This window comes from Mesocricetus auratus, unplaced genomic scaffold, assembly GCF_017639785.1.
Source record: "Mesocricetus auratus isolate SY011 unplaced genomic scaffold, BCM_Maur_2.0 Super-Scaffold_100007, whole genome shotgun sequence".
NCBI lineage: Eukaryota > Metazoa > Chordata > Mammalia > Rodentia > Cricetidae > Mesocricetus > Mesocricetus auratus.
Genome location: NW_024429191.1, coordinates 92,497,498 through 92,522,735, shown reverse-complemented (window position 1 = coordinate 92,522,735; position 25,238 = coordinate 92,497,498). Strand labels below are relative to the sequence as shown.

The 25,238-nt window shown below is 47.3% G+C and overlaps 1 protein-coding gene across 1 annotated transcript; it reads right to left on the bottom strand.

Moving 5' to 3' along the window:
* Nucleotides 1-291: 291 nt before the first annotated feature.
* Nucleotides 292-23,939, bottom strand: Nup85 (nucleoporin 85). Its single transcript, XM_005069928.4, has 19 exons — nucleotides 23,672-23,939; nucleotides 20,900-20,993; nucleotides 19,230-19,392; nucleotides 18,496-18,566; nucleotides 18,216-18,259; nucleotides 16,009-16,078; nucleotides 11,251-11,372; nucleotides 9,011-9,145; nucleotides 8,789-8,911; nucleotides 8,476-8,607; nucleotides 8,210-8,316; nucleotides 4,588-4,671; nucleotides 4,385-4,450; nucleotides 4,067-4,218; nucleotides 3,038-3,155; nucleotides 2,850-2,950; nucleotides 1,315-1,466; nucleotides 882-983; nucleotides 292-481 (listed from the first exon to the last, which is right to left on the bottom strand). The coding sequence occupies exons 1-19, from the start codon at nucleotides 23,702-23,704 to the stop codon at nucleotides 380-382; spliced, it is 1,971 nt and encodes a 656-aa protein (XP_005069985.1). The 5' UTR covers nucleotides 23,705-23,939; the 3' UTR covers nucleotides 292-379.
* Nucleotides 23,940-25,238: the final 1,299 nt, after the last annotated feature.

The following is a 25,238-nucleotide window of genomic DNA, read 5'->3' as shown; positions in this document are numbered from 1 at the left end:
CAAATTGCCAAACGTTCCATTTGGGTAGGACGGCACTGCATGCATTAGTCCTGTGGTGCTCTAAGACGGCTCTCTAGCAATGGGTTCCTGGAGCCAGGGGTCACAGCACACTGCTGAACACAGCTAGCCTCTGATGGGTGGCAATATCCATCTTAAAAACAGAACAAAACATCTGCTCATTTTCATTGTGTTAGGTTCAGGATAGATGAGGCAGAGGCCAGCCAGCGCAACAGAGAGAAACCCTGTCTCAAAAATCTTAAAAACTTTTTTGGTCAGACTAAAAACTAGCCCTTTATATTTGCAAAAGAGATTTTATTCTTTTAAAATCTATTTACATTGCCATACAAAGGTACTATAATGCAACTGTCCTCAGCTTATCTCAGGAACCTTCCAGTGAGCCTTCTCTTATAATTGCTCGAGCAAGATTCCGGGCAAGAGCCAATCTCAGCATTTCCACCTTGGTGGTCTCTACGTCGTCATCCTAAAAGCAGAAAGGCAATGTGAGGCACACATAATAGGCAGCATTCTCAAACGCTTCCAGAGAAGCACACAGTCTAAGACCAGTGGACTACAATTAGTTAGCTCTGCAGTGGATGACAAAGGGGATAAGAAGACTAGAACCATCCCACTTGCTCCTAAAAATTGCTACGTCAGCAGCATGCACTAGTGGTGCATGCCTTCAGTCCCAGCAATCAGGAGGCAGAGTCAAGGGGAATCTCTGAGTTCGAGGACAGCTAGGACTGTTACACAGAGAAACCCTGTCTCAAAAAAAGAAAAATTGCCTTGTCACAGGACAAGTAAATAACTAAAAGGCCCATGAGTTCATAGTGGAGGGAAATCCCCACTTAAACATGGAGCCACCTCCCCAAAGTTAAAATGACCTGGAGTCGCTGGGCATCTGGCTCACCACACCCTGTCCGTGCTGAGGCCAAGTGTTCCAGGCAGCGCATCAGCTCATATGTCTGTTCTGATGAAAAAATCACCTAGGGGAAAGAGGCTGAGTCACTCACTTAGCTGCTCACCAGGCAGAGCCTGTATTGAGCTAGGCATGGGCTCAGATTCAGGGAAGCCCGCCTAAGGACTTGGACACAGAGCCTGGACTGCTGCCGTGGCGCCTTGTCTCCACCCACCCGTCCAGTCAGGGATAGCACCATCAGCAGACAACATCACTTCAGCTTTTCTTTCACGAGTCTCACAGTACACTTGCGTGCACAGAACTTCTTGGGAAGAGGCACAAATGAGCGTCTGTGTGACTACAGAACCAAGCAAAGGACTAAAGGACAATAAACCCTACTCGGATGGATGAAGCCTTACCTGTTTCTGTTCCAAAAGAGGCAGGGCATCTGTGAGCAGAGTCATCCAGAAAGAACGGGGTGCGATCTGAGAGGTCATGAGGGACAGCAGAAGAGAAGCAGCGTCACCAAAGCGCTTTTCCCCATACAGTCTGTGGAACTCCCGGTACTTTCCTGTTAGGAGGGTGTGGATTCGCCTGAACATCCCTCTCCACTTACCAGATACTTAGAAAAGGCACCCGGGTCTTAAAACTAGAACTCCATACACCACTGGAATGTTTGTAGAGCAGTCTCAAGTTCATAGATAAATGAAATGCAGGATTTAAAGACAGACCTTTAGTAACACCAAAATCTGGGGAAATACCAGCACTATAATAAAAGATCAGATAAGAGCTGGAAAGACCACTCCATGGTTACTCTATCTTTTCTTACAGAAGACTTGGATTTAGTACCCATATCCAAGTGGCAGCCCACAACCATCTAACTGCAGTCCCATGAGACCCTACAACCTCTGCTGGCTTCTGCAAGCATCACACATATATGTGATGCAGACATACACACAAGCAGAGAATACTCATACAGGAAACGGGTTTAAAAAAGGATTAAAGGGTTGGAGAGACGGCTCAGCAGCTAAAAGTACTGGCTGCTGTTACAGAGAACCTGGGTTCAATTATCATCACTTACATGGTAGCTCATAATTGTAACTCCAGTTCCAGAAGATCTGACACCCTCACACAGATATATATGCAGGCAAAACATCAATGCACATAAGAAATAAATTTAAGGAAGCTGGAGAAATGGCTCAGCAGTTAAGAGCACTGAATGCTATTCCAGAGAACTTGGGTCAATTCCCCAGCACCCACATGGCAGCTCACAACTGTAACTCAAAGCTCTGACACCCTCACACAGATATATATGCAGGCAAACCATGCTAAAAGTAAATTTTAAAAAAATACATTTAAAAGGAAAATAAAGATTAAAATACACTGAATCCTTGTGATATACATGAAACGGAGGGAAAAAAGTTAATCTCTTCCTACTGCCAACTCAACACAAATGATGAGAAAATCTTAGACATGAAAACCATTCTTAGGCCCGTAATCCCAGCCTTAAGGAAGTAAGACAAACAGGTTTTCGAGTGTGTGTGTGTGTACCTGCCTCTGGAATAGGAGTTACAGACAGTTGTGAACTGACATGTAGGTTCTAGGAATTGAACCCGGGTCCTCTAGAGGAGCAGTCAATGCCCTTAACTGCTAAGCCATCTCACGAGTGCCCAAATTTCCATGTTAGAGGTCAGCCTGGTCCACATAGGGATTTCCAGGACAGCCAGAACTACACAGTGAGATGCTGTCTTAAAAAAAATGAGTTTGAAAAGTGTATGTAAATATATAAAAATGTCATTCCTTGTGCCATTTCTACATTTCCCTAAGTTTGGAATTACTTGAAAATAAAATGTTACCAAAACCCTGTAAAAGCTAGCATATAGGTTTCTATGTAGCTTGGAGAAATCTACAGGATAGAACCCTCATACTTAGGTCAAAGAATGCAAAGACTCACCCAGGAATGTCAGTCGATCACTGAGCATCATGGCTGGCCCCAGGTTGTCAATGAGATCCAGGTCAGAAAAGCAGCCTCTCTCACAGTAATCCCTGAGGAATCTGCAGGACAGAACTTAAAGGTTAGAGCAACAGTACTAGGCCCTCCATAAACTCCAACCTCCCAGCCAACCAGAAAACTGCACCCACCTGTCAGATACGAGTGTGGCAAAAGCAGCATCTTTGGCGCGGATGCTCCAAGAGAGGGCTGAGCCCAGACGATTATTGCGGACAGCCTTCATGGCCAAGATCTTACAGATGCTTCGAACTTTGCAGGAGAGAAGACAAAAGGCAAAGTCTTATACCTTATAATCCCTCCTGTGAAGGAAGAGTCCTGGGGGGCAGACATGGACTTCCTACAGCCTCATTACAATCAAAAGTACTAAGAACTCAATATACAGCTAAGTGAGAAGAACCAGAAATTTAATAGCTTATTCTTTTGTTTTTTGCTTTTCAAGACAAGGTTTCCATGTGTAGCCCTGGCTGTCCTGAAACTCGCTCTGTAGCCCAAGCTGGTCTCAAACTCAGAGATCCTCCTGTCTCTGCCTCAAGAGGTGCTGGGACTAAAGGTGTGCTGCACTACCGGCCAGCTCATACTTATTCTTGCTGTCTTCTCTCGACCCAGTACCACAGATGACCTACCCACTAGACTGAGTGTTTGTGCTTAACAAAAAAAGTCTTGGTTTCCCCCACATAACAGTCCCACCCTTATCTGTCTAGAGACCACAAAATCTACCTTCCTTCTTTCAGGTCTTGAACACCGTGAGCTCCCAAGAGATGGTTCCAGTGTTGGAGTACCGCTCATTCAGCAGCAGTGGAGGATGAGGACAAAGCTCCGACACCCTCCCTGTTGCTGTCGCTGTGCTCCCGTCTGGCCTCCCTGCTGTTCTAGGCTTCAATAGTAGCAGCCGCCCACCTACGACTCAGCTCTGAGCACAGGTGGGTCTGCTGAAGGCCGAGGGGCCGAGTGCTCAGGGTTTTAAAGGGCAATCCTCGTGATATACATGAAATGGAGGCAAAAGGTAATCCCTCCCTGACAGTGGCCTGGATCTGGGCATGTACCACACACCATCTCTCCAGTGTGGCGGTGAAATGAAGCTGTCACAGTGTGGGGTGCTGTGCTCAGCCGAGGGATGCAGTGACAACCCAGAGGACAGGCTAGGAGAAGCTCAGAATCACCTTGTTCAGTCATCTGCCGCTGCTCACAAATCCTCAGCACCTTCAGGGCCTTCTGCTCTGTGTTGAGAGGAATCCGCTCAATGTGCAGCTCCAAGGAAACTCGGCCCAGCTCCGGGCAGTAGTCAAAGTAATCCACCCCCAGCTGCCACAGGCTAAGGTCCAAGGAAGGCAGATGTTGGAAGGCTAAAGGGGCTGCCCTGTGACTCTGGGCACTGCCACCTGAGGCTCATCGTCCCGAACCCTCAAAGCCAGCCAAGAGAGGACAGGGAGGTTCCACTGGCATCCACAAGTTCACCACCATTTGCGGGGCCCTCCTACCTGTGATGCGCAAACAGTCCTGAGGCGTATTCCAGCAGCAGGAATTCTCTCATGTTAGAACCAAAACTGGAGAAAATAACACAGGATTACAAGGCTGCCCCATCAGGGCTCGTGCATCCTAACCTCCTCACGTGCATTCTACTGGCCCTCCCTACGAGGCCTGCTGAGGTAAGAAAGACGGTCGGTGCATTTGGCCAACTTACTAGAGGTTGTGTGACTGGAGGAGTCTGCAGTGATCCAAAAGGTCGGTGAGGTGAGCGACAAACCACCAGTTGCTCAAGGCAATGCTGCAAATGCAGACACGAAGGGAGAAGGAAGTCAGAGAAGGGACCGAATCACAAGAAACCTACACATCTTATGCTTTAAGAAGACAACAGGATAGGTAGAGGAATGGCGGAGGGAAAGGTCTCTATGTCAAGCATGATGACCTGATTTTAATTCACGGGACCCACATAATGAAGAAACCCAACTCTTAGAAGTTGTCCTTGGGGGCTGGAGAGATGATTCAGAGGTTAAGAGCACTGACTGCTCTTCCAGAGGTCCTGAGTTCAATTCCCAGCAACCACATGGTGGCTCACAACCATCTGTAACGAGATCTGGTGCCCTCTTCTGATGTGTACATGGAGGCAAGGTGTTGTATTCGTAATAAATAAATTAAAAAAAAAAAGTTGTCCTTGGACCTCTACTGGAAACAGGATGTGGATATGTGTGTATGTGCGTCAAGCTCCTAATTTTAAAAAAAAAAGGGAAGGAAGGAAGGAAACAAGGAAGGACAAAGGGAAGGAAGGAAGAAAGGAAGCCAGCCAGCCAGCCTCTTGGTGGTGGCCCACACCTTTAATCCCAGTGCTTGGGAAGCACAAGCAGGCAGATCTCTTTGAGTCTGTGACCAGCCTGGTCTACAGAGCAAGTTCCAGTACAGCCTGGGTTACACACAGAGAAACCCTGTCTCAACAAAAACAAAGCAAAACAAAGCGTGTGGTGGCACCACATCTGTAAACCTCATACCTAGTGAGTAGAGGCAGAAGGGCCAAGAGTTCAAGGTTAGCCTTGATTATGTATCAACTTCTGCCTGAACTACATGAAACACCCCTCCCCTCAAAATCTAACATGGTATCAGAAGGGAATCCTTCCCATTGCGTAGGTCTACTGTGACAAACCCAGGCCAGTGCTTCTCAGCAAGGCTATCTACTGCCACTCCCAACACCTCCCTTCCCAGCAGGCTGCAAATCAATTCAGTTCAATGCAAACAGTCAGACATATGCCCAAAGACTACAGAGACTCCATCAAAGTTTGCCTATTTGAGACTATGTAGCCCTGGCCTGGAACTCACAGGTTCACAGCCCTCAGGCTGAATGTGTCCCTTACTGCAATGAGCCTTAGATCATTCACAAGGGAATGCCCAACATAATAAAAGGTAAGCCTTCCTGCCTGGTGTTGTGATCATGTACCTGGGAAGTGGGGACAAGAAGATTAGGAGTTCAAATCCAATCTTGGCTACACAGTGAGTTTGGTCCCGGAGTTACATAAAACCCTGCCTCAGAAAACCAAAATTTGCCAGGTGTTGGTAGCACATGTCTTTAATCCCAGCACTCAGGAGGCAGAGGCAGGCGGATCTCTGTGAGTTCAAGGCCAGCCTGGTCTACAGAGCAAGTTCCAGGACAGGCACCAAAACAATACAGAGAAACCCTGTCTCGAAACACCAATAACAACAAAAAAAAAAGAAAGAAAGAAAGAAAGAAAGAAAGAAAGAAAGAAAGAAAGAAAGAAAGAAAGAAAGAAAGAAAGAAAGAAAAACCTTGCTAGGTACAGTGGCTCATGCCTTTAGCCCTTCGTAGTACTTGGGAAGCAGAGTTGCAGCCATGCTGGTTTACTAGCCTAACCCACTGAAATAAACTCTTGGGAAGCACTCTCCTCCAGATGGGTGCACACTGAGTAAGTGCCTACCACTAAGTTCACTAACCTAGCATTTATGTGTGTGTCTGTCTGAAAATGTACGAAAGTACACACCAAAATTCACAGTACACATGTGGAGGTCAGAGGACAATTTTCTGAAGTCAGTTCTCTTTCTACAACGTGGGTTCCAGGAATCAAACTTTCAGGCTTGGTGGCAAGCACCTTTTACCTGCTAAAGCATCTGAGTCCCTTTCTAGGTTTCCTTCTCCTGCCTTTCTTTTTTTGAGATAGGTCTCATGGAGCTGAGGCTATCCTTGAACTTGTGATGTAGTACAAGCTGGCCTTTGAACTCCTGATCCTCCATTCCTTAGTCTTCTATGGTGGTAGGAACACTATGAACTTGAGCTACAAAGCCGGGCTATGTCCTGTCAATGTCATTTCCTGCAATGCTTTTTGAATATCCCTGAAATGGAAACAACTATAAACAAGGCAACTCTTGAGCTCCAGTGAAATCCCAACACGTCACGAGAGGCCATTATCTGGGAGCACATGGTCAGGCAGGAGACCTGGGCAGTCCTAAGTGGCCATGAGGACACAGAGCCAGGGCTTCAGTGAGCGACAGGGATTCTTGCTCACATATGAAATGCAGTCAGTTTACAAAGGAACTCAACAGGATACGGCCCTGCCTGCCACCTTCCACCACGTGGAGCAGACTCTGGAGGACACGGCACTACAGGAGATGAGTATGGTGGCTCAAACCGGTTAGCCAGCACCCGGAAGGCTAAGGCAGCATTGCTGGTCTGCCTGGCAACACAGTGAACTCCAAAACAGTCTAAGCTACCATGAGACAAACTCTGTCTCACTTCCAGCCTCAAGAATGGAAGAAATAAATTTCTATTCTACATAAATTACCCAGGCTCAGGTACTCCATGACAGGAAGTACAAAACAGACCTACAGAAATGAAGGTAAAAAGGTGGTTTGGTGGTCCCTACCTATAATCCCAGAGGTTTTGTTTTTGTTTTTGTTTTTGAAATTCAAGGCCAGCCTGTGCTACATAGCTCCAGGGCAACCCAAAAACACAAAACAGGCTGAGATGGCTTGGTGCATAAGAACACGTGCTCTGGGGGCTGTTGATATGGCTGAGCGGTTAAGAGCACTGGCTGCTCTTCCAGATGTCCTGAAATCAATTGCCAGCAACCACATTACAGATGGCTCACAACCATCTGTAATGAGATCTGGTGCCCTCTTCTGGCCTGCAGACACACATATTCAGGCAGAACACTGCAGACACAATAAATAAGTCATCAAAACAAAACAAAACAAAACCACATGCTCTGCAAGCACGAGGGATCTAGTTTGAATCCCCCATACCAGGCAATAGCCAGATGTAGCTGTGGGTGCCTGCAACCAAAGCACTGAGGGATGGGCAGAAGCAGAAAGCAAGAGCTTGCCAGCCAATAGTCAGCCTGGGAGAGAGCACGCTCTGGCTCCATGAGAGTCCATGTCTCAGGCAATGAAACTGAGGCTTTCACAAGGCACATTGCCCACCACACACACAGAGTACACATACAAATATAAAACAAGCCAATATAAATAAGTCAGCACACATGAAAAGAACAAACACTCCAGGGCGTTGGTGACACACGCCTTTATTCCCAGCACTAGGGAGGCAGAGGGAGATTGATCTCTGAGTCCAAGGCCAGCCTGATCTACAGAGCCAATTCCAGAACAGCCAAGACCACAAAGAGAAACCCTGTCTCGAAGAAAAGAAAAACTAGAAAAGAAAGTGAAAAAGTAGAAGGAACAAGACATTCTAGAAGTGAGTGGAGGTGATGGCTATTGTATATTGAATGATGCTAAATTATTCCCCTTAAAAGAGAAGCCCTGTCTTAAAACAACAAACAAACACAGTTAAAGGGAAGGTGCCTTACCTGCACTCCTTGATCACCTGGTGAATGTCAAACTCAAAGGCTGCCATCAAGATGTTGTCCAGTGGCTCTGGACTGCTCTCACCTCCCAGAAACATGTCCAAGCTAGACTGTAGAAGGTGATAGCCCACTCAATCTCCAAGATGAAAACAGGGAATGGGATGGGGGAAGGACTGCCTGTGGGCAGTGTAGACAGGAGTTCCTTCACAGAGGACTGAAGGCAAGAATTAGGGAACCAAGGCGTCCCCCCTATACTGTCACCCACTCACCTGGGCATAGAAGTGCAGGTCAATGGGTTTCACTGTGGGGTTAGAATACAGCAGCCTAGTCACCAGGAAATGGTACCAGTTGCTCAGAAGCTCCTTGTGCTCCAACAAGGTGGCCTCATCCCCCAGCATGATCTGAGGAGAGACATTCTCTGAGCTCTGTCCTCACAGGAAGACTTAGGACTCTGCCGATCTCATCTGGGGCTATGGGTCTCAACTAGAAGCTGAAAGGACAGCCCTCTCCAAGGGGAAGCCAGCTCCTTGCTCCTGGATGCCAGGCTCCCTAGGAAGTGGCCAGCCCTGGCCTGCCACACACCTTGCACAGAGACTCCAGGCGGGGGCTGGCTGCGAATGTGCTGTCTTGCAAGTGGCGCTCACACTCCTCACGCCAATGCTGCCACTTCAGCTCCAGCTCTGTCAGCGTCTGAGTGTTGCCGGGCTGGGGGAGAGACCGGCTGTGAGACACTAAGACCCCAGAGCTGCACGTTCCCTGACACATATCTACCAAGGCGGGGCAGGCAAGGCAGCTCCCACATACACTGAGAATGGGCATTGTCCTCATCAGATCCCCAAGGATACGACACATGCTTGCACAAGAGGGGTTGGCATCAGCTTCTTTGGACAGCATTTGTCGTGCCTCATCCAACCGGCCCTGAAGCACCAAGACAGTCACCTGCAAAGAGAGGGGAGACATGAGCCCCCAACAGAAGGCTCACCACTACTCCAAAGTGCTGATTCCTCCAGGCTGCCCTTGATCCAAGTCAGCGGGAACTCCTCCCTTCAGGCAGTGACTCCCAGTCATACCCTGTGCTGGCTGATTTTATGGGAGCTTGACATGGGCTGTAGCCATCAGAGAGGCTGGAGCCTCAACTAAGAAAATGCCTCCAGAGGATCAGGCTGTGGGTAGGTGAAGAGCATTTTCTCCATTAGTGATTTCTTTGGGAGGGCCCAGCCCAGGGTAGGTGGGGCCATCCCTGGGCTGCTGGTCCCAAGCTCTGTACAAAAGAAGGTGGGGCAAGACATGAGGAGCGCCGGGCGTTGGTGGCGCACGCCTTTAATCCCAGCACTCGGGAGGCAGAGGCAGGCAGATCTCTGTGAGTTCTAGGCCATGCTGGACTGACAGCCTCCAAAACAATACAGAGAAACCCTATCTTGTAAAAAACAAAAAAAGAAAACAAAACAAACAAACAAACAAAAAAGACACGAGGAGCAAGCCAGCCAGCAGCACGCCTCCACAGCCTCTGCTTCAGCTCTTGCCAAGGTTCCTGCTCAGTGTAAGTTCCTGCCTTGGCTTCTCTCAATACACTATCACTCTGGGATCCGTAAATGAAGCCCTTACCTCCCCAAGTTGCTTTTGGTCATTGTATTTATTTTTTTGAGACAGAGTTTCTCTATGGCGTTGGAGGCTATCCTGGAACTAGTTCTTGTAGACCAGGCTGGTCTGAAATTCACAGAGATCCTCGCCTGCCTCTGCCTCTAGAGTGCTGGGATTAAAGGCGTGGACCACCACTGCCCAGCTTGGTCACTGTATTTCAGCACAAGAATAAGAACCCTGACTAAGATTACTCCTTCAGTTATAAGATAGCTGGCAACCAATTTTAAATGTTTTGTTCTAATTCCTCTGTGTGTGTGTGTGTGTGTGTGTGTGTACAGTTGTGTACCATAAGGAGGCCAGAGGACTCTATCAGGTGTTTGGTTCTATTACTCTATGACTTAGTCCCTAGAGACAGGCTCTGTCACTGAACTTAGTTAGGCTGGTGGCTATCCCCAGCAATCCTCTGCTTCCCACACCCCACATCACTGGGGTTACAGGCAACCACACCACGCAACCCTGTCTCAAAAACAACAGCAGCAAACGCTCCAGACCATAGGGATACACAGTGAGACCTTGTGTCAAAGCCCAAACCAGCCAGGCAGTGGTGTCACAGCCTTTAATACCAGCACTCAAAAGGTAGGGATCTCTGTGAGTCAAGGTATCAAGGCCAGTCTAGTCTACAGTGTGAGTTCCAGGACAGCCAACCAAACAGAGCAAGAAACACTGTCTCAAAGAACAAAAAAAAGTCAGGCGTTGGTGGCGCACACCTTTATTCCCAGCACTCGGGAGGCAGAGGCAGGTGGATCTCTATGAGTTCGAGACCAGCCTAGTCTACAAGAGCGAGTTCCAGGACAGTCTCCAAAGCCATAGAGAAACCCTGTCTCAAAAAACAAACAATAAAAAAAACACACTAAAACCCAAAACAAACAAACACAACAACAACAAACAAAAACAAAATAAGCAAGGATATTCTTTTTCTTTTTGTGGTGCTGGAGACTGTAATCTCGAGGATGATGGCAGGCATTCTAGGATGCCACAAATCCCAACCATAAAATTACTTCATTGCTACTTCATAACTGTATTTTGCTACTGGTATGAATCCTAATGTCAGTATCTGACATTTACATTACTGCCCCAGAATATTCTACCTCAACATGGCCACTGTGTTAATCTGCACTCCATCAACCTTAGTCCCCATCAACCACCTTTACTATCTTACCTTCTCCTCCTCAGCTCTACAAACAAATCAAACTTCCTGTCCAACAGCAAGCTTGCTAAGTGTTACTCTTCATGCTAAATTCGATTGAAACTGCTCTGCAGCAGAGAAAGGATGTAAAACCGCTTCTATGACCACAAACTCAAAAGAGCCAAGCCAAGGCTTGGAGCAGTGTCAGTCACCCGACAGCGCCAGGACGCAGAATGCATGGCAGAAGGAAGAAGGGGCCTGCCCACATCATACTCACCAAGTTCCAGAAGCTCTCATGTTTGCTTGGGTTCTCACTGCCCAGAACATCTGCCGATAAACTGTCTACCTCACACACGTGCAGTCGGACCCAGTCAAGAAGATGGAGGAGGAGAGGGCCAGCTGAGAGGAGAGACTCATGTCACACACAAAGACACAGAGACCCCGGCTTCATCTGCAGCAAGGGCCACTTAACCCAAGTAGACTCTGATTTTAAAGCAGAAACCCTGACTGCAGGGGTTTCTCCCTGCGACTGGGAAGGTAAAAGCATGGAGCTTGCTGGGCGTTGGTGGCACACGCCTTTAATCCCAGCACTCGGGGGGCAGAGGCAGGCGGATCTCTGTGAGTTCGAGGCCAGCCTGGTCTACAAGAGCGAGTTCCAGGACAGCCTCCAAAGCCACAGAGAAACCCTGTCTCGAAAAAAACCAAAAAAAAAAAAAAAAGAAAAGCGGTGTGGGAGAGGAAGACGCCATGCACCAGGGTTCAGGCAGAGAGGTTTTTCATTAGGGGAAGGGATCATGAAAAGGGTTAAGAGGAGGGGGAGACTGGCTCCAGGGACTGGAACAGCAGGAGAAAGGAAAGAGGGACAGAGAGGGGAGGGGGAGAGAGGAGAGGAGGATGGATATAGGTTGGACCCTTTTTTTTTTAGATTTATTTATTTATTACATATACAGTGTTCTGTCTACACGCCAGAAGAGGGCACCAGATTGAATCGTAGATGGTTGTGAGCCACCATGTGGTTGCTGGAAATTGAACTCAGGACCTCTGGAAGAGCAGTCAGTGCTCTTAACCTCTGAGCCATCTCTCCAGCCCCTAGGCTGGGCCCTTTTAAAAGGGACAATCAGGCGCCTTTCCCATCACTAACCATCACCTGGACATGTTTGCTAGTCTCGTGCCTCCAGTTCTATGCCAGCAGCTGGTAGTCCTGTCACAACAGCTGAGTAACAACGGTCATGTGGGGCTGGAGAGATGGCTTAGAGGTTAAGAGCACTGGCTGCTCTTCCAGTCTTGAGTTCAATTCCCAGCAACCACATGGTGGCTCACAACCATCTATAATGAGATCTGGTGCCCTCTTCTGGCCTGCAGGCATATATGCAGGCAGAACACTGTATAGTTAATAAATAAATCTTAAGGAAAAGTAGTCAATGGGTCTCCAAAAAACATCCCAATGGGAGCAAGGAGGTATAGACGATGACACAGCCCCCATGAGTGAGGCAGAGAAGTAAGACCCAAGGGTCTGCAATTCCTAGTGTCCCAGGAATTCAGAGAGGGTTGGTTTTGAGACAGGTACAGGCCACCCAGTGAGTCATCACACAAAGGTTGGGGGCCAAGCACTCTGAGCCCAAGAGAGCTATGGTTTCTGATTCCAAGTCTTAAAGAAGTCGAGAAACCACACTTGAGACAGGAATCCTCACTCATTCATGGGAACAGCCTAAAGTGGGGAATGTGGACTGGCTCACCAACCACCATGGTTTAGGATGGAAGGACTGAGAGATCCAGAGAAGTGAGGCTGCTGGATGTGAACCGGGTTTGGGTTGGAGGGTCCTGGCATACCTCAACCTGCTTATGGGCAGGAGGAGATGCCAGGAGAGCATTCTTGGTCAGAGAACCAATGTTGTAATTTTAAAAAAAAAGCAGCTCGTGAGAGAAAGATGCTATGCAACATGGTTCAAGCAGAGGAGTGGTTTTTTTCTTTGTGTTTGTTGTTTGGTTTCCTGAGACAGTTTCTCTGTAGCTTTGGAGCCTGTCCTGGAACTCGATCTGTAGTCCAGGCTAGCATCAAACTCACAGAGACCCATTTGTCTCTGCCTCTCAAGCCTTAGGGAATTATGGCGTGCACCACCACCACCACCACCCAGCTTAAAGGTGTGTGTTTGTTTTTTAACTATTTAGGGAAAGGGATCATGAAAAAAGGAAAAGGGAAGGGGTAGATCAGCCTTGGGGGACAGGAGCAGTAGGACAGAGTAAAAGGGGGGAGAGGAAGAGACAGAGAGAGAGGGGGAAGGAGAGAAAGAAAGAGAGAAGGGAGGTGGGCAGGGCCCTTTTAAAAGGGAAGGTAGTGAATGTGCACAGGGGGTGCTCTCAGTGGCTGCAGCTGAGGGCGTGTCCTGTCAGAACCCAAGGGCAGGCCAGTACAGATGCCTGAGTACCAACACCTGTTTCATTGGATCCTAGAAGGGACAGAACCTGTCTCAGACTTCACCACTCTCCAATGTCAGATTTTTGTTGTTGAAACATGGTTGTGTTCTAAAGCCCAAGCTCACCTTAAACTCTAACTTCTGCTTCTGCCTCCCAAGTGCTGAATATATAGGAAGATCAACACTTTTAAGTGTGCTACCACACCTGGCCACAGCTGGATTCTTTACAATTAGGGATGGCTATGTGCAGTGTCTTTAAAATGGCTACTTAATTATTGGCATTAATTAGATGGTACATATCCATGGTGATAAAATGGACGTCTCAAAATCTCCTGGAGAGGGGAAGCATCCGAACAACTAAGTTTGTGTTATTGCTTTGAGTTTTTGGTGTTGGGTTGTTTTTGGTTCTGTTTTGGAGGTTTTGTTGGTGATATTTTTATTTTGTCCTTTTTTTAAAAACCTGTATTTATTTACCTTCATTTTATGAGTGTTTTGCCTGCATGCATGCAGAACCCAGAAAGCCCGAAGAGAGCAGCAGATGCCCCTGGAATGGGCTGCACAGGGCTGTGGGCCACACGGGTGTCTGCAGGGGCAGCCAGCGCTCAGACCTCGGCTCTCCAGTCCCCTGCTTTGTTGTTGTCTTCCTTTTTCTCCTCCTTTTTGGAAACATGTCTCGCCATGTACACCTGCCTGGCCTGAAATTCAGAGGTTCTCCTGCTATTGGGATTTAAGGGTATGACACCACACCTGGCCTCTGTCTTTTTGTTGTTGGTTTTTGATTTTTGTAGACAGGGTTTCTCTGTATTGTTTTGCAGGCTGTCCTGGAGCTCACTCTGTAGACCAGGCTGGTCTTGAACTCACAGATATCCGCCTGCCTCTGCCTCCTGAGGGCAGGGATTAAAGGAGAACACAACCATCACCCAGCTCTAGCCTATGTTATGATTATTTTTTTAACCTCATCTTTTTTTTTCTTTTTACATTCATTATTATGTGTATAGTGTCTGCCTGCATGTCAGAAGAGGGCAATAAATCTCCTTATAGATAGTTGTAGGCCACCATGAAGTTACTGGGAATTGAACTCAGAACCTCTGGAAGAGCAGCCCATGTTTTTTGTTTTGTTTTGTTTTGTTTTGTTTTGTTTTGTTTGGTTTGGTTTCCGAGACAGGGTTTCTCTGTATTGTTTTGGAGGCTGTCCTGGAACTAGCTCTGTAGACCAGGCTGGCCTCAAACTCACAGAGATTCGCCTGCCTCTGCCTCCTGACTGCTGGGAATAAAGGTGTGCGCCACCAACACCCGGCCATGTTTTGATTTTTTTTTTAAGGTAGATGCTTACTTTGTATCCCTGACTGCTCCCCAAGTAAAGTGAGCAGCCTCTGCTGGGATTAACTGCTTGCATCACCACATGGGGCTGCTTGTGGTCCTTTTCAGGCAAGATGTTGCTATGTAACCTAATGACCTCTGCCTCTCACTCCTCTGCCTTAGCTTCCCAGTCAATCTGACAGGGAGGCGTGTGAGGGAAATGCTAGGCTGCACAGAGGTTAAGGCTATATGTAGTCATGGGAAATAGCAAGCACAAACCGTCACATTGCAAACGAACAAACACAGCACGTAAACAGAGGACACAGGATGAGCCACAGCTTCATTCAAGATCAAAGGAATAACCCAGTTAGATAGGCAGAGCGCTACCCAGCTCTCATCACCAGCCACAGCATTCTTTTTGTTTGTTTGTTTTCAGACAGGGTTTCTCTTTGGAGGCTGCCCTTGTAGACCAGGCTGCTGGTCAAACTCACAGAGATCCACCTTGCTCTGCAGTGCTGGGATTAAAGGCGTGCGCCGCCACCACCTGGCAGCCACAGCATTCTTAACCCCGCTTGGACTCCCATCACCCAGGCCCTCCAAACCCCTTAAACTTTACCTCAGACAGTCCATATACTCAGCACCCTTTTTATGTTAACTGACTATTTGTTTCTCAGTACCTTTTTTTTAAGTGTGTGTGTGTGTCTGTGTCTGTGCACCACTTTCATGCCTGATGGTAGCAGAATCATGAGTGAGCTCTGGATCTGCTGAACTACAGATAAGACTTTGAACCACCATGCTAAGAACTGAACCCAGGTCCTATGAAGAGTGGTCAGTGTTCTTAATTGCTGAGCCATCTCTTTAGCCCACATAGTACTTTTTTTTTTTTTTTTTTTTTTTGGTTTTTCGAGACAGGGTTTCTCTGTGGCTTTGGAGGCTGTCCTGGAACTCACTTGGTAGTCTAGGCTGGTCTCGAACTCACAGAGATACGCCTGCCTCTGCCTCCCGAGTGCTGGGTTTAAAGGCGTGCGCCACCAACGCCCGGCCCACATAGTACTTTTGAATGCCATCTACTTAATGTTTTAAATTCCTAGAAGGCACTCTATAGGAGTCTTCTTGTGGTATCTGATGAAATGCCCCATTCCTGTGGCTGCTCTGGACTTGTCTCTGATGGTGACACTGAAGAGCGTAGCACCAGCACTGCACTGTCAGGATGCACGGGCAGGGGAGAATAGACAGAGGGTGACAGGGACCCTGTGACATTATGACTGTTAGCCTGGGCTAAACTGTGGCTACAGGAAAAAAACCAAACAAACTAGACTTACCTGGGGCTACTTCAATAAAAAGGATCTCACATAGGTTCCAAATGAGCTCCATGGCTGACAAAATGGAGACCTAAAGAGGAAATGGAGACAATTTTAACAGAAAAATATTGCTGAAATCTGAATGCAAAGCAAAGAAATACAGTAGAGTCGGAGTCACAAACTCAACAATCGCTGATAATCCCAAGGCAAGATTTCCCACAATTGAATTTTAGATGAGGAGATAAAAACAAACATAATTCAACTTCGTGATGGTGGCACAGACCTTTAATCCCAGGACTTGAGAAGCAGAGGCAGGCGAATCTCTTCTAGTTCGAGGCCAGCCAGGGCTACAGAGCTAGTTTTTTCTTTTTTCTCTGTGACTGTGGAGGCTGTCCTAGAACTCAGTCTGTAGATCAAGCTGGTCTCAGACTCACAGAGATCTGCCTGCCACCAGCACCCAGCCAGAGCTAGTTCAAAGATAGTCAAAACTACACAAAGAAACCCTATCTGGGGGAAAAAAAAAAACAAATAATAAAAAAAAAGAAAAAAAACAATTCTGCATACTTGCAACACTGGTGAATTTATTTTTATATGAATTTAAAAGTAAACTAGAATGCACTGATGCTCCTGACAAAACTGTGTTTAAAGGAGCTTTATCTGAGTAAAAAGAAGAGATAATTTTGGGAAACTTTGTCAATAAACTTAATTAGTTGATTGATAAGCAGAACAAGATTTCAGAGTTGGAGCCAGGGCAGTGGTGGACACCTGTGAACCTGCCACTTGGGAGGCGGAGGCAGGAGTGCCAAGGGCTCCATGCTGGACTGGCCTGTCATCCTAGCACATGGGATGTGAGGGTAGGGGATGGAGACCCCCAGGCCAGCCTGAAATGTATGAGATCCTACTTAAAGAAAAGGAGGAGAAAGAAAGGTGCATATGCCACGGACTGAAGCTTAGGAAACCCCCAGCTATCAAAGGCTGAGTCCAGGCGCTGGAGAAGATCTCAGCCATGGAGAGCACTGGCCATTCTTGCAAAAGACCTTGGTTTGGTTCTCAGCAACCATATGGTTGGCAGCTAACAAGGGATCTGACTTCTGCTTCTGACCTCTGCAAGGATGGTACATGCAGGCAAAATACCCATCCACATAAAATAAAAAAAAAAAAAAAGAGCAAAGTCCAGTGCAGGTAAGGGAGCTCATGCTGCCAACCCAGCATTCAGGAGTCATCAGCAGAAAGATCAGTACAAGTCCATGGCTACAGAGTGAAACCTTGTCTCAAAAGCAACAGAAGGGCTGGAGACATGGCTGTGTAGTTAAGAGAATTTGCTATGCAAACGCGAGGTGCAGAGTTTGGGTCACAGCACACACACACAAGCCAGAGACCTGACCTGAGCTACACGGGAACACAGAAAGGAGGATCACTGAAGTTTGCACGTTTCTAGCCTAGCCAAGAAAACACAACCCCAAGGTCCAAGGAGAAACATGATAATCAGAGAGTGAGAGAGCACATCCCACACACTCAGTGGACACACGCAATAAAAACAAGTGAGTAAAACTAAAGGGGGCATGTAGAGTCAGAGTGCACAGCTCAGTGACAGCGAGGTGGCAGCACACCGAGGCCCTGGGACTAGGACCCGCACTGTAAAAACTGAAGGAGCAAACCCTCATATAAGGCCCTCCCACAACAGATAACGGAGACCTGGACCCTGCCCTTACCAGATCATCACTATGCTTCAGTTCAGACATCCTCACTCCTGGAAGTTTGGTACTTAGGGAAACACGCACTGTGCCAATCTGGGACAGGGTATTATCCCTGTTCATCCGTTATAAAAACACTGGGAATCCACTAAGGAAAAAGAGTCCTGTATGTCGCCTAATGAATTAGTTATTACCACTTGCTGCTCAGCAAAAATGTTGTGTTAATGAAACTAAACAGTAGTCCCAAAAGCTCAGCTCTATCTCAAATGACAATTTACCAACATCATGTGCTTAGGACTCAGCTCTTCCACAGGAAACGAAAACTCAGTATTTGTCGAACAGACCCTGTGTTGCAATGGGCTAGGCCTCTAAGGGAACTCCAGCACTTTCAAAGTCACACCTGCCACCCCAAAGAGCTGCTAGTCTGCCTGGAAAGATGAAACCTCCTGCAACAGAGACCATAAAGCCACCCGAGACACTAAGGACACAGAAAGACATAATGTTGCCAACACAATGAAAACAGCTACCCCTTACCTGGCTGCTGAACTGCCGACCAATAGCTGGATCTTTAGCAGCAACTAGAATACAAAGCATCGTAAGTGAATACTCAATCTGAATGGATTATATTCAACAGACTATGCCTCCTCCTAAACTCAGTATGGCTCCTTTGTTTTAACACCCACCCATTTTCATTGGAAACACTTATACATCACATCAATCCAAGTCCCCACTTTGAACTCCAAAGTAGTCTCCTTAAAGGCCTCTGGAGAAAACCCGCACCAGATACATTCTTCAAATATACCAAAATCCTTACTTGCAACCTGGTGCATTTCTTCCATGCAGGCCCGTATGACTGATCGGTAATTTTTACTCACTCGAACCAATCTACAAAGAAATAAGATGGCATGTAAGAGAACATTAAAATATATATATAGAAAAAGACCAGGTGTAGTTGTAGCACACCTTTACTCCCAGCACTCGGGAGGCAAAGACAGGCGGATCTCTGTGAGTTCGAGGCCAGCCTGATCTACAGGTCCAGGACAACCTCCAAAACAATACAGAGAAACCCTGTCTCGAAAAACCAAACAAAAAAAAAAAAAGAAAAAAGATTCGCTTGCCTCATTTTCAAATCTGGCAAAAATGAAATCTAACTCAAGGCCTTCCTTTTATGTATTTTTTTGGGGTAGGCACATACAAAGGACACATACAAATAAATGAAGTATTTCAAGCCGGGCGGTGGTGGCGCACACCTTTAGTCCCAGCACTCGGGAGGCAGAGGCAGGTGCATCTCTGTTGAGTTCCAAGCCAGCCTGGTCTACGAGTTCCAGGACAGCCTCCAAAGTTACAAAGAAACCAAAAACCAAAACAAGAAAAAGAAAAGTTTATCAAGCCAGTAAGTAAGTGTTCCAACAGTATTTATACAATTTAGAAGTCCCCTCCTGGGAAAATACACAGGAGAACCAGAAGACCCGTGGCCCTGTCATTCACAAGGAGAAGGATGCATTTTACTTTGTCATGAATGTCAGCATTGACCAGCACCCTACTTACTGAGCTTTCCTGGATTTTCCGGTCAATTCCTCCTCAATTCTTTGCAGGCCAATGAAGATTCCATGGGATTCATTGAAGAGTTTTCTCAAAATTTTAGAGTAAACATCTACATCTTTCCGTATGATATAGATAAAGGGGCAGCTCGGCACCTTCTCAGATGCGTCTGCCACAAAACAGGAAAAAATTAATTTAACATCTACCATTTCCCACAAAAACAGAAACGGTTCTAGTATTTCCAGTTCTTTAATTACAAAACCAGGCCAAGCATGGGGGCGCATGTCTATATACTCAGCACTTGTTAAGATTAAGGCAGGAGAATTACAAATTACTAGTTCACATACTGAATTCCATGCAAGCTAGGCCTACCTTTAAAAAAAAGTGTTTTTTTCAGATGATAGGGAATGTTGAGATAGGATCTCAATCCACAGCCTCAGTGCTAGGATTACGGATTACAAGCAGGCAACACAGCATAGTTTCCTCTTTCTGGTGATATTGATGATCTAATTAAGGGTGTCTCATGCACTAGAAAAGTTTATCCCCCAAGCCACTGAGTGATAATCTGTATCCTTGGTTTTTGAGAAAGTGTTTGGCAATATATCACAGGCTGGCCTAGAACTCTCCATTCTCCTGGTAGAAATTCTAGGACTGCAAGCATTGCCTAAACCCTGAGTTTGCTTCATTCTAAGCAACACAGTAGGACTCGCATCTAACTTCAATTATAGGAAGAAGGCTGAAAGGATGGATTGGTGCTTAAGAGTACTGGCTGACAACACTCGGGAGGCAGAGGCAGGTGGATCTCTGTGAGTTCGAGGCCAGCCTGGTCTACAAATCGAGTTCCAGGACAGCCAAGGGTACACAGAGAAACAAACAGGAGCACTGAGGTGGGATGCCCCTCTGTATGCTGTGAACGTTTTATTACCATCGGTTAACAAAGAAGCTGAACAGGGCAACAGCCAGGCAGAGCAGAGTCAGGTGGGAAATCCAAGCAGAGATACAGGAAGAGCAGAGTCAGGGAGAGGCCAGCAGCCACAGGGGAAGCAAGATGTGAGGTAACAAGCCAGGAGCCTCGTGGTAAAACACAGACTAATGGAAATGGGTTAGTTTAGTTGCGAGAGCTAGTTAATAAAAGCCTAAGGTAATAGGCCAAACAGTTTATAATTAATTAAGCCTTTGAGTGGGTTATTCGGGAACTAGAAAGCAGAAGAGAAACTTCTGGTTACAGAGCACAGGCTGCTCTTCCAGAGGACTAGGTTCGATTCCCAACACCTCACATGGCAGCTCACATAAGCATGTAACTCTAATTCCTGGGGTCCAATGCCCTTCTTTGGCCTCTGAAGGCACCAAGCACACAAGCAGTGAATTAACATGCATGTTGCCAAATACTCATGGGAAGACAATAAACTGAAAAAATTTTCATGTCAAGGGTAACATTTCACACCTCAAATCCCAGCACACTGGAAGCTGAGGGAGGGAGATATAGAATTCAAAACAAACTTGGGCTACATAGCAAGACTGTACAAATTTAAGCCCCACTATAACTATATTAGAGGACCCTATCTCAAAATTACAAAATCAAAACTTTCAAAAATAAAAATGATGCCAAATAAATTCAGTTTCTGCCCCAGGTAGTCAAGAAATGTGAAAAGACAAAATGAACCAGAACGAACTACCTTTCTTGTTGAAGGAAGTTTCACACAGGAGCATCTCCCCAGGACCCCAGTCAAAACACATTTGCTTCCTCTTGGAATTCACGCCTGGAATCCACTAGTAAAACATAAGGCAAAGGAACTGTTATCCTAGGAAGGGTCCTCTCCTCAGCCAGAGTGTCTCACAGAAATGCATCATCAGGCTGAGCACTGGTGAGCACACCTTTAATCCCAGCACTCAGTAAGCAGCGGCAGGGGGATCTCGTGAGTTTGAGGCCAGTCTGGTCTACACAGCAAGACAGCCAAGGCTACACAGAGAAACCCTGTCTCAAAAGACTGAAAAAGGAGCTGGGTGTTGGTGGCGCACGACTTTAATCCCAGCACTTGGCAGGCAGAGGCAGGCAGATCTCTTTGAGTTCGAGGCCAGCCCACTCTACAGAGCAAGTTCCAGGCCAGCCTCCAAAACAATACAGAGAAAGAAAACCTGTCTGGAAAAAAAAGACTAAAAGTAAAAAAAAAAATCAGCATTGACTGCTCTTTCAGAAGACCCAAGTTCAATTCCCAGCACCCACATGGCAGCTCACAACTGTAATTCCAGTTTCAGGGAACCCAACACCCTCATACAGACATATATATATATAGGCAAAATACCAATGCACATAAAATACATAAATATAAATTATTTTAAAATGGAAAAGAAAAAGAAATCTCCATAATCAGAAATGCTAGTTCTTGTGCCCAGGTGGGTGTGGCTGCAGACAGCAGGTCTGTAAAGACAAACAGTCCCTACATAAACAATGCAGTTTGACAGGGACCTCAATCCAGTGTGCCAGAACACACCTGTAATCCAAGTCTTAGGAGCCTGAGACAGGAGGATCACTAAATTCAAGGCAAAACTAGGCTTGCCAAAGGCGCAAACAACAAAAATACTTAACTATGTTAAAACAAACTCGGCCGGGCGGTGGTGGCGCACGCCTTTAATCCCAGCACTCGGGAGGCAGAGGCAGGCGGATCACTGTGAGTTCGAGACCAGCCTGGTCTACCGAGCGAGTTTCAGGACAGCCTCCAAAGCCACAGAGAAACCCTGTCTCGAAAAACCAAAAAAAAAAAAAAAACCTCCCATCAGCCTGTGCAGCCTCTGCTAACAATGAGTCTAAATGTTTCTCTCTAGTTTATTTAGTTCAATCCCTTTGAACCTTGGCTCAGATCCAACTGTCCAAGCAATACAGCTACAGGCTATCCAACCTACAGAGTTAAACCCATAAACAAGAACCAAAAAGAACGGGAGGCAGAGGCAGGTGGATCTCTGTGAGTTCGGGGCCAGCCTGGTCTACAGAGCGAGTTCCAGAACAGCCTCCAAAACAATACAGATAAACCCTGTCTCAAAAAAAAAAAAAAAACCAAAACAAAACAAAAAACTTTTCCCCTAAAAGATAATTTATTCACGTGCCTATGAGATGACTCAGCAGTTAAGAGACTAACTGTTCTTTCCAGAAGACCCAGGTTCAATTCCCAGCACCCACATGGCAGCTCGTAACTGTCAGTAATTACAGGATCCAATACCCACACACAAACATACACAGGCAAAACACCAACAAAAAATAATCTTTTTAAAAGGATAACTTATTCACAAGACAAACAAAAGACAGGCGATGCAAGTACCACTTGGTTTTTGCTTGTGCGTTTTTGTAAACAAGGACCCAATTAACACTGCCTAGCCTTGAACTTCTGGTACTCCCATCCCCTTCCCAAGTGCTGGGGTTATGCCCTTGCTTTTGGAGAATGGTCTTGCAACATGATTACCAAGTTAGCCTCAACTGGTGAGTCCCCAGCCTCGGCCTCCATTACAGAGAGGAGCATCGCAATACCTGGCTAAGAATGTATCACAGACTATCCGCATTTGATAAAACGGTGCTGGAGGGAGGTCCCCAAAGTTAAAGTGTGTATAGGGTTCTTGTACATTACCTGAGTTCAGTTCCCGGCTAACAACCACCTGTAACTCCAGCTCAGGTGGTATCAGAACATACAAAGTATTAAAAATATTTTACAAAGCCGGGCGTTGGTGGCGCAAGCCTTTAATCCCAGCACTCGGGAGGCAGAGGCAGGCGGATCTCTGTGAGTTCGAGGCCAGCCTGGTCTACAAGAGCTAGTTCCAGGACAGCCTCCAAAAAACAATACAGAGAAACCCTGTCTCGAAAAAAATTTTTTACAAGTCCAAGCGGGATAAACTACAAATCGACGACAGAAACTGGTAGCCTATACTCTCCTGAGAGAATAGATGATGCATGTATTAAGCCTCGGGCCAGCACAGCAGGAGAGAAGCCGAGCTCTCAGAACCGCGATGTGAGGCTTACCCCGAGCTGACTCTAGCGCCCGAGAGGAAAACTAGGAAGACGAGGGCTGCAGTGGAACCTCCGATGAGTCGTCACAGGAGGGAACTGAAGCCTAGGGAGCACCACCACCCTAACCCAGTTCCCGGTTAATCTGACATCCCGGACGGTGACAACTGAATCCCAGGAAGAAAGCCTGCGTCCCGCAGCTCGGAAGGCGAGCCTGCAGGGACCAAAGAAACGTCGCCCTCAGCCGGGCGCTGGTGGCGCACGTCTTTAATCCCAGCACTCGGGAGGCAGAGGCAGGCGGGTCTCTGTGAGTTCGGGGCCAGCCTGGTCTACAGAGTGAGTTCCAAGACAGCCTCCAAAACAATAGAGAAACCCTGTCTCGAAAAACCAAAAAGAAAAAAAAAAGAAACGTGGCCCTCACACAGCGACATAACGAGCCCCTCCCGGACGCCCTTACAGTGACTGCGGGCTCGCAATCGAGCTCCTCCATAGCGCTGCCGCACGGCGGACGGGACCTCGCCGCGCTGCCGATGCTCTCCGCTCAGGCCTCCCGCTCCCAGGCAGCTGACAAAGAGGACCCCCAGCAGGGCGGCTTCCGCAGCGCCTGCACAGCCCAACGCGGCAGAGCCCTTCGTCTCCGCCACCACTCAGCCCTCTGCATCGGTCCATTCGTGTGCCACCATCCTGTCAGGGACAACGCCTCGAGAAAAGCAGCGCGAGGGGCCGCCTGTCCTCACGGGATGCTCCCACTGAGCCAGGCGGCGCTGAGGACAGTCCCACGCCTGGCAGGAAGAAGGTCCCCGGAGATGGCGGGAGAGACAGCGGCTGGGCGGGTGCGCGCCTGCGCGGGCGCGGGCCGGCTCGTCCTCTGGAACGGCGTGGCTCCTGGGCTCTTACAATCCACATTCTTTCTCCGCGGTGGTTGCGAGCCCTCCCTCGTCGTCTCTGTGTGTGAGTGCGTGTGTGTGTTATTAGAATCTTCCCAGGCCCTTTCCGAAGTCCTACAATTATAATAACGTGCGTCCTTAGGGATTAGCCCGCAGCCACTGCCCCCGAAAAGGAGTTACTACCCCGACAGCTGGTCTCGCCTTGTGATCGTTCTGAATGACCTAAATCCGTGGACACACCTAACTTGGAAGTAGGAAATGGTGGCACGACCGCACTTGGGAAGTGGAGACTGGGAAATCGGGAGTTCAGGACCAGCCTTAGTTAGGGTGAGCTCAAACCGGGGCTAAATGAGACCCTGTCTCAAAAAAAAACAAAGGAAGTAAAGAAAAATCCCTTTGCCGTCAAAATTTCGCCCAAATCCTTATCGCCCCAAACCAGCCATAAATAACAAAAGTTTATGGGGCTGCAGTGTTGAGTCCCTGGTTGAGCGCAGTTGATGCTCTCCCGAGGGTCCCGGTTCAAGGCAAAAGCGTTCACGTTCATATGAAAGAACAATCCCAGCAGATTCGATGCCCTCTTCTGGCCTCTGTGTTCACCAGACAGACAGACACACGCACACGCGGTACACAGTCATACAGGCAAAACACTGATTTATACAAAGCGAGTTCTAAGATAGCAAGGGCTGTTTCAGAAAACCCTGTCATTACAAAAAGAAAAAAAAATTAGTAAATAAAGAGCAATTTAAAGGAGAAAGGGTTTATTTCAGCTCACAATTTTTGTTGTTGTTTTTGAGACAGGGTTTGCCGGGTGTTGGTGGCACACGACTTTAATCCCAGCTCCCAGGAGGCAGAGGCAGGCGGATCTCCAAGAGTTCGAGGCCAGCCTGGTCTCCATAATGAATTCCAGGACAGCCTCCGAAGCCACGGGGAAACCCTGTCTTGTAAAACTAAAAAAGAAAAAGAAAAAGAAAGAAAAAAAAAGACAGGTTTCCCTGTGTAATATTCCTGGCTGTCCTGAAACCTGCGTTAGACCAGACTAGCCTCGAACTCACCGAGATCTGCCTGCTTCTGCCTCCTGATTGCTGGGATTAATGGCATGAATCAAATTTCATATTACAATATAATTAAAAGCACCAG

What these genes read in the sequence shown, in the direction of transcription:
- Nup85 (XM_005069928.4), bottom strand. Translation starts at nt 23,704, where the DNA reads ATGGAGGAGCTCGATTGCGAGCCCGCAGTCACT. An exon ending in GGAAAATCCAGGAAAGCTCA is followed by an intron (nt 18,567 to 19,229) that starts GTAAGTAGGGTG and finishes ATTTCTTTGTAG; the next exon opens with ATTGGTTCGAGTGAGTAAAA. An exon ending in GCGGCAGATGACTGAACAAG is followed by an intron (nt 3,156 to 4,066) that starts GTGATTCTGAGC and finishes TCTCCTGCAAAG; the next exon opens with TTCGAAGCATCTGTAAGATC.